Source organism: Cynocephalus volans, chromosome 15, assembly GCF_027409185.1.
Source record: "Cynocephalus volans isolate mCynVol1 chromosome 15, mCynVol1.pri, whole genome shotgun sequence".
Classification (NCBI taxonomy): Eukaryota; Metazoa; Chordata; class Mammalia; order Dermoptera; family Cynocephalidae; genus Cynocephalus; species Cynocephalus volans.
In genome coordinates this window covers 97072043-97084358 of record NC_084474.1, presented here as the reverse complement: position 1 = coordinate 97084358, position 12316 = coordinate 97072043, and the positions used below count along the sequence as shown (strand labels likewise).

Below are 12316 nucleotides of genomic sequence, written 5' to 3'. Positions count from 1 at the left end.
AAAAGCATTAAAATGAATAAAATATTTAGGAATAAATTTAACCAAGAAGCAAAAGACTTGTACACTGAAAACTACAAAAGATCACTGAAAGAAGCTAAAGACATAAGTAAGTGGAAATACACCTGCGTTCAGTGAGTGGGAGACAATATTACATTGTTAAGGTGACACTACTACCCAAAGTGAGCTACAGATTCCATGTATTACCTATCAAAATCACAATGGTATTTTTTGCAGATAAAGAAACTGAACTTCATATGGAATCTAAGATGACTTCAAACAGCCAAAACAATCTTCAAAAAGAACAAAGTTGGAAGACTTACATTTCCTGATTTCAAAACTTACTACAAATGCACACTATCAAAACTGTGTGGTACTGGCATTAAGGATAGACATATAAAATGGGATATAATAGAGAGCCCAGAAATAAACCCTCACATATATGATCAATTGGTTCCCACAAAGGATGCCAAGACCATTTGTTATGGACTATGTTCCCCCAAAATTCATGTTAAAGCCCTAAAACCCAATGTGACTGTATTTGGAGACAGGGCCTATGAGGAGGTGATAAAGGTTAAATGTCATAAGGGCGGGTCCCTAATCCAATAGGGCTGGTGCCTTTATGAGAGTCAGAGACACCAGAGATCTCTCTCTTCTATGTGAAGATACAGTGAGAAGGGGGCCATCTGCAAGGCAAGAAGAGAACCCTCGCCATGAACCAAATAGGCCAGCACCTTGGTCTTGGACGTCCCAGCCTCCAGAGCTGTGAGAAACACACTTCAGTTGCCCAGTCCGTGGTGTTTTGTTTTGGCAGTTCAAGCTGAATAGTACTGCATCCAGTTGGGAAGGGAGACAAATATTGCTGGGAAAACTGGATATCCACAAGCAAAAGAATGAAGATGGACCCTCACCTTACACCACATACAAAAATTAGCTCAACATCAGATCAAACACCAAAATTTAAGACCTAAAACTATAAAACTCTTAGAAGAAGACATAGCGGAAAAGCTTCATGGCCTTGGACTTAGCAATGATTTCTTGCACATGACACCCAAAGCACAGGCAACAAAGGAAAAATAGACAGACTGAACTTTATCAAAGGCGACTCTTGTGCATTACAGGACACTGTCATGAGAGTGAAAAGAACCCACAGAATGGAAGAAAATATTTGCAAATCATATTATCTGATAAGGGATTAATATCCAAACCACGAGAGGTCTTCAAAAAGTTCATGGAAGGGTGTATATTATCTTTTAATTCCATGAATTTTTTGAAGTACCTATGAAAGTTTATGGAAAAATAGAATTAATATGAATCCTTCCATGAACTTTTTAAAGACGTCTTGTATATAGAGAACTCCTATAACTCAACAACATAAAACAAAGAACCCAAATTCAAAAATGAGAAAGGACTTGAACAAACATTTCTCCAAAGAAAATATACAAATGGTCAATAAGCACTTGAAAAGGTGCTCAACATCATTAGTCATCAGGGAAATGCAAATCAAAACCACAATGAGACGCCACTTCACATCCATTTGGATGGCTATTATCAAAGAAGCAAAAAATAACAAACATGGGTGAGGATGTAGAAATACTGGAACCCTTGTGTACTGTTGGTGGAGATTTAAAATAGTGGAGCTGCTATAGAAAACAGTTTGGCCATTTCTCAAAAGGTTAAGCAAATAATTACCGTATGACCCAGCAATTTCACTCCTAGGTACATACCTAGAAGTACTTAAAGTAGGGACTCAAACACATACTTGTATGCCAATGTTCATACCTGCATTACCTGTAATAATCAAAAGGTGGAAACCCCAAGTGTTCAACAGATGAACAGATAAACAAAACGTAATATATCCATACAATGGAATATTATTCAACCATAAAAAGAAATGGAGTTCTGATACAGGCCATAACCTGGACAAAACTTAAAAACATTATGCTACATGAACTAAGCCAGACACAAAAGGACACATATTTTGATTCCACTCATGAGTTGCCTAAAATAGGCAAATGCATAGAGACAGACAACAGTATTGAGGTTACCAGCAACAGGGAGAAGGGGAAAATGGGGAGTCATTGTTTAACAGGTACAGAGTTTCTGTCTGAGATAATAAAACAGTTCTGGACATAGTGGTGATGGCTACACAACACTATAAACGTACTTAATGCCACTGAGTTGTACACTTAAAAACAGTTAAAATTTTAAATTTTACATTATGTATATTTTATCACAATAAAAAGGCAATTTCAACTCTATTAAGTGATGTAGAAAAGTATGAATGATATGTTAATTTTTTATGTACAATATGTAAAAATATAACAATAAGTGGAGTTCTCTCCAGCATGAATTTTCTCATACTGAGAAAATAGCAAAGGTGACGATCGTAAGTGCTGCAAAGACAAGCGTAACAGTATCTTCCTTTTTAAATGCTCTCCAGTGTGTCTGAAGGGAAACACTAAATCAGCAGCAATGAATTCTTTCTTTCTAAGTGGGGAGATTATAGGAGTTTCTTTTTTGCTCTTTTCTCTCAATTTCTCTAAAATGAACATGCACTGCTTTTAATTTAAGATTTTAATTAGACAGAAATACCCTTTCACCCTGTGAAAACAGTGTGGACAATAAATAAGGGCAGGGCAGGGTTGGGGCACGTGGTGGAAGTGGACAACAGGACTCAGCACTCGTGGACCCTCCTCTGCAGTCACACGGAGAAGTCTTCCCGGAGGTGAATCCTCTGATGCTGAGACATGTTGGAGCTGTGCCGGAAGGCCTTCCCGCACTCACTGCACTTGTAGGGCTTCTCTCCGGTGTGGATCCTCTGGTGCTGAACCAGGTAAGTGCTCTGGCTGAACGCTTTCTTGCAATGACTGCATTTGTACGGCTTTTCCCCGTGGTGCGATCTTTGGTGGTGAATGAGCCTGGAACTGTTGTGGAAGGCCTTCCCACACTCACTGCACTTGTAGGGCTTCTCTCCTGTGTGGATCCTCTGATGTTGGATAAGGTGTGTGCTCTGGCTGAAAACTTTGCCACAGTCATTACACTCATAGGGCTTCTCTCCAGTGTGGCTTCTCTGATGCTCAACAAGTTTGGTTTTTTGGATGAAGGCTTTCTCACATTCATTACATTTATAGGGTTTCTCTCCAGTGTGAATTCTCTGATGCTGGATAAGGTTAGAACTTTGGGTAAAGCCTTTGCCACATTCTTTACACACAAATGGCTTCTCTCCAGTGTGAGTCCGACGGTGTCGGATGAGGATTGAGCCATCACTGAATGCCTTCCCACAGTGGTTGCATTTATAGGGTTTCTCTCCAGTGTGGATTCTCTGGTGATAAATAAGGGAAGAGTAGGCACTAAAGTGTTTCCCGCACTCGCCACACTTGTAGGGCTTCTCCCCGGTGTGAATCCTTTGGTGCTTCATGAGATTGGGCCTCCGATTGAACGTCTTCCCACACTCATCACACCGGTAGGGGATCTCCCCCGAGTGCATCCTTCGGTGATTGATGAACTCGCAGCTCTGACTGAAGGCTTTCCCACACTCAGCACACTTGTAGGGCTTCTCTTCACTGTGAAGCCGCTGGTGCTTGACAAGGTTAGCACTGTACCTGAACGTTTTCCCACAGTGAGCACAGCAATGCAACTTTTTCCCAGTAGGAATTTTTTGATCTTCGTTAACATCTATGTTTACATTGAAGACTTCCCCAGAATCACGCACTACACTTGTTTTCCGGGACCTGTGCACACGCTTGTGGTTGTTGAGGTATGATCTCTGTTCAAAACTTTGCTCACATACATCGCATTTGTGAGGTCTCTGATCGGGGACAGGGCTTGACCCCAAGCTGAGGCTCTCGCCAGGCTCCCAGCCACTCTCCTTGTTGCTCCGTGTGTCTGGCCTGGGGCCTGTCTGTCCCACTGGCTTGTCCAGGCTCCCCTCTGGCTCCCTGACATGTGCTCCTCCTGGCTCAGGTGCCTGGGGAAAAGTCCCCCTGAGTTGGTCCAGTTCTTCCCCATCAAATGTTTCCGCTGAGGTCAACTCCTTGTACTCAGTCCTGGTTCCATGAGCTGAAACAACAAACAGAACATCTGAGGATCACCTGCTCTGACTCTGGAGGAAGGAATGAGACAGTGCTGACCACCTGGGGAGCATAATGTGATCATCTCCAAAGTCACAACAGCCTTGCAGAGGTGAGAGCCTGGAGCTCCGAGGCTTAAGGGCCTCCCCAGGGATAGTCATGCAGTTGTGCAAGCATTTAAACCCAGGTCCCTCCCGCCTGCCTGAATGGGCTGTGAACTGCCCATCTTCACTCCTGACAAAAGGATAGAACACAGAGCCTTCACCACACCATGGAAACCAGAGCAAGGAGGGACCCCAAAAGTCACAGAGGACATCTGACAAAGAAGCTAAGTCCAAGCAAGTGTAAGGCCACCCCAAAATCCATGGCAAGAAAACCAGCTTCCTTCCTGATAGGGCAGAGGGCCAAGCTCATGCCAAACCTGCAGGAGGAAAGTGGAGCACGCACAGGCCATACCCCCTTGGCTCTCCCTAGCAGGCCACATCCACTCCCAGGGCTCTCCCTTGGGGCCTGAGGAGCCACCTGGGTGAGCCACAAGCTCCTTCAACTCAAGACACCCCCACAGAATGCTTCCTGATGCCTTCAACCCTCCATTCCTTCCTTCCTTGATTTGACACTTGCACGCCAAGCTCCTCCTGGATGGCCACTCTCCAACAGGGGACAGTGACAAGCACCCAAGTGGGACCCTACCACATGGCCCCTCGGGCCCTTCAGAAACTGACACCAACAGCCACACTGAGGATTGATCAGTCCTGGCCCCCCCTTGCCAGCTCAGTGACCTGAGGCAACTTACCTACCTTTCTGACCCTTGGTTTCCCCATCTGAAAAACACGGTTCATGCCAGCTGCTACTGTATGGCACTGCCATGAGAGTGACATGGAGGTAAACAGATGGACCATCAAGCACTCAGCTCTGCGTCCAGCACAGTGGGACTCAGACACATGCAGCTTGAGCCAGCCACATTCAGCACTGCTCCCTTCCCAGTCCTCCCTCCCTCCGGCCCCTCCACTGCACATGCACAGGTGCTGGGTACCAGTGCGCACCAGGACTGCAGCCACAGAGCTCCCTCAGTGCTGCAGCATAGTCTAAAGGTGACCTCTGCACATCCTACTTTCCAACGACGCCACCCCAGATACACACCCACCAGAAACATACTCTACACACACAAGGATGTCCATAGGAGTTCCTGCACAACAACCCCAAATGCGGGACAACTAAGTGTCCTCCACAAGTAGAAAGGAAAATAAATTGTGGTGTGTTCACACAGCAGAACGCTGTACAACAGCAAAACAGACTGAACTCCTGCTCCATGAAACACGGGCAACTCTCATGATGTTCAGCAAAAGATGCCCTCATGAGTCCAGACACGAATCCAAAGGGGCAAAGCGGCCCTCGTGACAGAATCAGAAAGAAGGCCCCTGTGGGGAGCAGCAGGATATGAGGGAAGAAGCCCGAGGGCTCCCAGGCAGCTGGAAACATTCTACATTTTGATCTGGAGAATGGTTTTTCATAAAAATTCACCAACCTGTAAACTTAGGGCTTGTCCCATTTGTACAAGTATTTATTTTCAAGTAAACAAATTTACAAAAGGAAAATTCTGTCTTTTGAGCTAGCAGTTGCTTCCTAGGACATCATCAGACATATGCAAAAAGATGATCATCAGAGCTGTCAATGGCAGTGAAACTAGACAACCCCGCGGCTGGCACTTCCACTGAAAGCACGACTGCAACTCATGTGCACAGAAGCAGAAATACCTTCGGCAGAACACACACGTCGCCCTTGTTGGGAAGCAGTGTCGGTATGTGGGTGTGGAAAAGCCAGTGCCAGAAAGGAACAGCAGGCAGTGCACCAGAACACGGCCAAGTCTGAGCAGTGAGACTCAGGTGACATGTATTTGCTCACTCTCCCATAAAGGCCCGTAATCTCCACGTGGGTTATTTAGAAGAGGGGAAGGAAGCGATGGTTTCCATCACTCCGCCCTCGTCTGACCCTCCTCACAGGGTATGAGCTCTGGAGGGCAGGGCTCCATGGGGTCCCACAGGCCCCAGCCTCCCATCACCGCACTCCTATTCTGCACCCACGCACCCCTCTAAACCTGCTCTGCCTGGAAGGCCCTTCCTATTCCCCTCCGAAGCACTGTTCCCTTCCCTCCACGTTCCTGGAAGACTCTGCTCACAAATCTCCCCACCGAGGTGCCCAGGACCTCCCATGCCACCCCTGATGCATCTTCCCCCAAACTCCTGAGTCATTAACCCAGATACCTTGGACCCCAACAAATGCTTGTTCAGCACCTGAGTCGGGGGAGCAGCTCCCCCCACGCACCTGAGCCGTTGACTCTCAGACGCTCTCTCCCTTTGGCGCCCTGCACATCCAGGACCCATGGCTCATCCCCTCGCTCCAGCTGCGAGATCACCCCAGGCTTGGGACCCGCAAGTCCTGCTCCTGGGAAGGAGACAGGGCCCGGGGTTGGCACCCAGGATGCAGAGCTGCACCGAGCGCCACCGTGGGGCGGCAGGTGAGAGGGAGAGAGGCAGAGGAGTGATGGAAGCCTAGACACCCTGAGGGACTGAGACTGGGCTGGGGGTGGTCATGAACATGCAGGTCTCAGTACAGGGAACACGAGCTCAGGGCCTGGGCAGGAGGCCTGTCTCCTCTGAAAGCTCAGAGGAAGGAGGATCTGACTCAGAAGGGTCCCCACACTGCCCGTACACTGCTCTTCTCAGACCAGGCCTTCCTGGGACCAGGGTCAGTATCACCCTCTCTGGATCCAGGCAGTGAGGCCCCCAGCCCAGCCCCTGCTGACCCTCAGTCCCTGGGGCTGTTCCCAGAGCTGAGTCCCAGCAAAGGCCTTACCCAGTGAGACCAGGTTCCCATAGGTCTCCAGCATCACGTCTCTGTAGAGGCCCCTCTGAGCAGGGCCCAGACGGCCCCACTCCTCCCGAGAGAGGAGCACGGCAACATCATCAAAGGTCACCTCGGCCTGGAACAACAGGGCCCTGCTGCAGCACAGGTGTGGCCCAGGGTGGCACCGGCGGGGAGGAGGACAGCTGAAGCATGCTGAGGACAGCAGTACACGGTGACCGAACCTTTTACCACTGAGCCAGCTACTGCGTCCTGACACGTGGCTGTAGGGGTCCCAGGGTCACCCCTCCTCTGAAGTCAGCACCCCAAACCAGAGAAACCTGACAGAGTTTGCCAAGGAAAGCCCTGGGTGGAGACCTCGCACCTCCCAGGAGGAAAGACACTCACCTGGGGCAGGGCAGACGGGAACGAGGCCGCCATTGCCTGTGCCCTGGGATTCCTGGGGGCAGTGAGCAGAAGCCTGTCACTCGGGTGCTGAGGGAAGAAAAGGAACACATGGAGGTCCCGCCTGGCCCTTCTTCTACAACCCAGGCCGCCAGTGGTGCCGTAAACAGCCCTGCCTGTCCCCTCGCTGGCCAGGGCCCCCACCCATCCCTGTGGGCACCACTGGCCTCCCATGCAGACTCTGCCCCCTGCCCACGTGAACAACCCCTCGGGCTGTCGGTCCTCGTCCTCCTTGCTGGCACACTGAGGTGACTTGCTCAGGAGGACAACACTCATTCATTTTACGTGGAGGAATAAGGACAGAATGTTAAGGGTTGAGGATGAAAAGATTTTGAAAAAACAACAGAAGGCATGGAAACACCATGCAGAGAACATAAAAACACAAAACTAGTAGAAAGAAGCCTAAATAGATGAATGGTGGTAAGAAATAAGATTAAACTCACCTACTGAATGCAGGAGACTCTCCGATTAAACACACACGATGCACCTGCTTGGCCCAAGGTCAAGGGTTCAGACCCCCGTACCGGCCAGCCACCAAAAAAATAAAATAACACAGAAAGGCTGAATACAGTAAAGACAGACAAGACAAACACCACTTAAAGAAAAGCTGTTGCAGCTATATACCTTTTCCGAATCTCGAAAGCTTTTTACTGAAATACAGTAGAAAAGTCAACAAATCCTAAGTACACGCTCAGTGGACAATCACAAAGTGCGCACGCCACAGAACGAGCACCAGGGACAAGAAAGAGCGGGACCTGCCCCTAGATGCCCTCCTGCCCCTGCTGTCACTACTTCCAACCCCAACCTCTGAAAGGTTAACCTCTGTCCTGACTTCCAACAGCACAGATCAGCTGTGCCTATGTAGAACTTTATGCAGACAGATTATCAGTCCATTCTCCTCTGTGCCTGGCTTCTTCCCCTCAGTGGGGTGTTTGTGAGCTTCACACCCACTGCTGCACGTGGTTTAGCTCTATTTATACCAATCAAAACAGAACTGAAAGCAAAAATCATTAACAGAAACAAAAACAGACACTACATATTAATAAAAGGAAAAAATCCACCAAAAGAAAATAGTTACAAACATGTATGTTATCTACCAAAGAGAAACTGGCAAATCCTCCTGTGGAATGACAGATTGGGCGGGGGGGTAGGCGCCTGGCTGGTACAGGGATCCGAACCCTTGACCTTGGTGATATAAGACCTTGCTCTAACCAAGGCGGAATGAGAGATTTTTTAACACACATCCCTCAGAAACAAGTGGACCATTTGGATACCTGTACCCACTAGCTGCCAAAAAAAAAAAAAAGTAATTCAAGGAAAGAAAATAAAGAAAACACAATTGAAAGAAATAGAAAACAACCTTGATATTGGTTCTTTGAAACTGTTAATAACACACAAGCATGGCAAGTCCCATCAAGGTAAGGAAAAGAGACAGGAAAGGAAATAGTATTAAGAACAAAAAGTTAGATACCACACAGCAGTAGTTCTCAGAGTGTGGCCCAGGGACCATCGGGTTCCCTGCACTCAAGTCTGTTCATAACACTAAGATGACATACCAGAAGCATCAGCAGAAGAGTCAAATGACAAGACAGGGATGTTCCCTCTCCCTGCTGCTAATCAACATCCTAGCCAATGCAATAAGCCAGAAAAAGGAAATACAAACTACAAAGATCAGAAGAAAAAAAGGCAAAGTCACCATTATTTAAGAATGATAACTACATAGAAAATCCAAGAGTATCAATCCACTGTTGGGATAATAAAGAGTTCAACAGCACCGTCATATACAAGGTCAATATAGACCAAGCAATAGCACTCCTATGCAGGAGCAATCAGCAAACAAAAACCGATGTTCACAGCAGCTACAAAAACAAAGGTACTTCAAAAAGTTCATGAAAAGACTAGTATTATCTTTGAATTCTATTTCTCCACGAATGTTTTGAAGTACTCTTGTATATGGTATGTAAAAAACCTAACAAAAAATGTGTACTTTATGAACAAAATTATAAAACGCCACTGAAGGACTTTAAAAAGACCAATGGAGAAACAGGCAGTATCTATAAATAGGAAGACTCAATATCATAAAGATGTCAATTCTCCCTAAAAATTTCGAAAGGACATATGAATTCTGTCCAATGACTTCATGTCACATGAATGAATAATGATCCAATATTAACCAAGGCGATGCCAAAAAAGAACCGAGGGAGGCAGGGGTGTGTCCTGCCAGACATCAAGACTTAGGCTGTGGTGACGGAAAGGAGGTGTAAACACAGGAGCGACAGTGGAAGCGACTCATGCACATGTCAATGCTTTCCCCCCAACGAGGACGTACTTACTATTCAATAAATAGTGTTGGCACACTGGCTTTCTCTAGGAAAATACAGTTAGATCCCTGTCTTCTACAGTACACAAATATATATTTCAGGTGGGTTGAAGAACTAAATTTTTTTTAACCCATAAAGAAAAAGATTGTTTAATTTGATTCCATCCATCAAAAAAAAAAAAAAAAAAAGAAAGAAAAAGAAAAAGCCTTCTGTACAAGACACCACAAAATTAAAAGACAAGCTGCAGAGTGAAAGAAGGCATTTGCAAACATACGTAACAAAGGATATACAGAATATTGAAAATTTTTAAAAAGAAAAAGGCCACTTAATTTTTAAAAAACGGACACAGGATATACATGGTAAATCACGGATGAAGAAATCAAACTGTGCAATAAACATCTAAAAAAGATTTTCAATGTCATTAAGAATTAGGGAAATGCAAAGTAAAACAAGACCTCTCCCTACAGATTGAGGAAAACATAACATGCTTCGTAACGTCAAGTGCTGAGGACACGGGGAACCGTGGAGACTCGGAGCCCAGGACTGTGAGCCGGTGGTGGGTCTGGGAGCCGCTCTGGCACCACCCAGCAGAGCTGAGACCGAATTCTAAGAACGGGCCCTGCAGAAACTCCTGCTAACACGCACGGGAATGTCAGCACATGCCTGTGTACAAGAAGAAACCTGAACGTCCATCGGGGGAACGGGCAAGGTCACGGTGGCCGAGAGGAGTGAACCGCGCGACGTTGAGGAGACAGCGCGACGCTGGGAGGTCGAGCAGAACCGTCAGGTACGAACATCCAGTGCGACGCGTCCACTTCACTTCTCTATTTCGGGGGTGGGAGGGGCGGCGGGCCGGCAGGGACCTGGACCCGGCTCCGGGTGTCACCGACGCCAGCGCGCCGGAGCCGAACACAGAGCGGGGCAGGGCACGTAGCGGCCCTGAGGCGACAGCCCCGCGCCGGAGCCGGACACAGAGCGGGGCAGGGCACGTAGCGGCCCTGAGGCGACAGCCCCGCCCGCCGGCCGCTCTCCGCACCCCTCACTTCAGAATCCTCCGGAACGACTCTGAGGAGCGCGAGACGGCGGCACTAACAGAGCCCTCGGACCTCGGAAATCGGGGCGCCGGCGGCGAGACCGGCCGCGGGGCAGGAGAGGCCGGGCGGGGGTCGCCGGGGCCGCGCCCGCACTCACTGCGGCGCCGCGCACAGGCCGCAGGCCGAGGCTGGGCCGGAAGTGACGTCCACCGGGCCGCGTCCGCTGCGGGCCGCTCTAGACAGCGGGGCGCCGCGTCTCGGCTGCCCGCCCCCCAGGGCTCGGGTCCCGGAGGCCGCCGCCGCCCGGCATTGGTCTGCAGCCGCGACCCCAGGCCTGGGTGAAAGGCCGTGGTCACCTGCTCGAAGGTTAACGCGTGACAGGAGCTTGGGCCACAAGGCGCCACCGAGGATCAGGCCGCGCTCTTCCTCGGCCGGGGGGACGCTACCGGCCAAAGCCGCCTGTCTCCAGGGCTCACCCACCGCGCCAGCTCCGGAGACGGGGTCTTCCCGGGGCTGCAGCGGGCCCTTCCTGACCCACTTTGCCCAGGAGGGGCGGAAAGGCAGCGGCGACTGCGGCGATTGTGGCGTCCGGCCCCTCCACCCTTCAGGAGGACGCGCAGCCCTCCTGCTTTCTCTACCTGGAACCTGGGACCCTGGGGCCGGCCCTGCCCTCGACAGAGGATCGGGACCAGGTCCCGGCTCAGGTCACTGCCTACGCGTGGTGGGTGCTCAAGGGCAGGTGGAGCCCCCACGAGCAGGACTGGGAAAGCAAGACCGAGAAATGTGCGTAAGGGGCACACCAGAGACAGGCGTGGATTGAGAGAAGTCACCTGGCAGCCACTGAGGTGCCCTGCTTGCGACCCCACAGCTACCTTCCACCAGTACCCGTCCACCCAGTCTGCAGGATGGGAGCATCCTGCCACCCACCCCTGCACAAGGTTGTCCCCAAATTGCCAGTCAGTGGTCTGAAGCTCCTGCATTCACTAGTGTAAGGGGGCTTCCAGGTCTGAAAGCACCGACAGTTTCCCCTCTAATGCTGCCCCAGGATCTGCCCAGCCTGAGGTGGCTGACACACAAGATGCCCTGGGATATGGCCCACAGGAAGCCTGTTCGTTCTATTCTGTGGTGGAAACTGGTCTGTCTTCCCATGGCAAGTTAGCTTCCCTGAACTTTCTAACCTGTGGTTTGCCAGGAGCACCACTCACCGATAGACAGCAGGAGAGGTCACATCCAACATACACCCACATTCTCTTAAGTGCCCAAAACAAGTTCCTTCCTGGTGGGCTTCCCTGCTCCAGTGCAGGGAGGACCACGTGCTGGGTGGTGTGGGTCTGGGGGTGGTTCCAGAAGTCAAGGAGTGGATTGACCTACTGTAGGAACTAGGTGCCAGCTCCTTCCTGTCCAGTCTGGGACTCCTGGCAGGTGGGCAGCCTCAGGTGGCCTGGGACCCACAGTACATGCAACACGAGCTCATCCCCTTGTTCAGCAAGGAGGTCAGCAATCCCATTGTGCACAGAGACCTGGGACCCCACAAACACAATCACTAGCCTCAACCTTCCCTGTTGCTGCCAGGCTAGAATAAAAG

General features: G+C 49.6%; 1 protein-coding gene across 2 annotated transcripts; it reads right to left on the bottom strand.

Moving 5' to 3' along the window:
- Positions 1-10892, bottom strand: ZNF34 (zinc finger protein 34). 2 transcript variants are annotated; one of them, XM_063079181.1, is made up of 5 exons: positions 10361-10892; positions 7320-7406; positions 6924-7050; positions 6393-6512; positions 1-4059 (listed from the first exon to the last, which is right to left on the bottom strand). In XM_063079181.1, exons 1-5 carry the CDS (start codon positions 10388-10390, stop codon positions 2702-2704), a joined length of 1722 nt encoding a protein of 573 aa, XP_062935251.1. In that variant the 5' UTR covers positions 10391-10892; the 3' UTR covers positions 1-2701. The 2 variants fall into 2 exon arrangements, with proteins under 2 accessions (XP_062935251.1, XP_062935252.1); XM_063079182.1 differs by lacking the exon at positions 10361-10892 and adding an exon at positions 7820-7837.
- Positions 10893-12316: the final 1424 nt, after the last annotated feature.

Coding starts and splice junctions, on each gene's coding strand:
- ZNF34 (XM_063079181.1), bottom strand. CDS start 10,390: ATGGACGTTCAGGTTTCTTCTTGTACACAG. Junction 7,407..10,360: donor AGGTTTCTTCTTGTACACAG/GCATGTGCTGAC, acceptor TTCTTCCCTCAG/CACCCGAGTGACAGGCTTCT. Junction 4,060..6,392: donor TCTGAGAGTCAACGGCTCAG/GTGCGTGGGGGG, acceptor TTGTTGTTTCAG/CTCATGGAACCAGGACTGAG.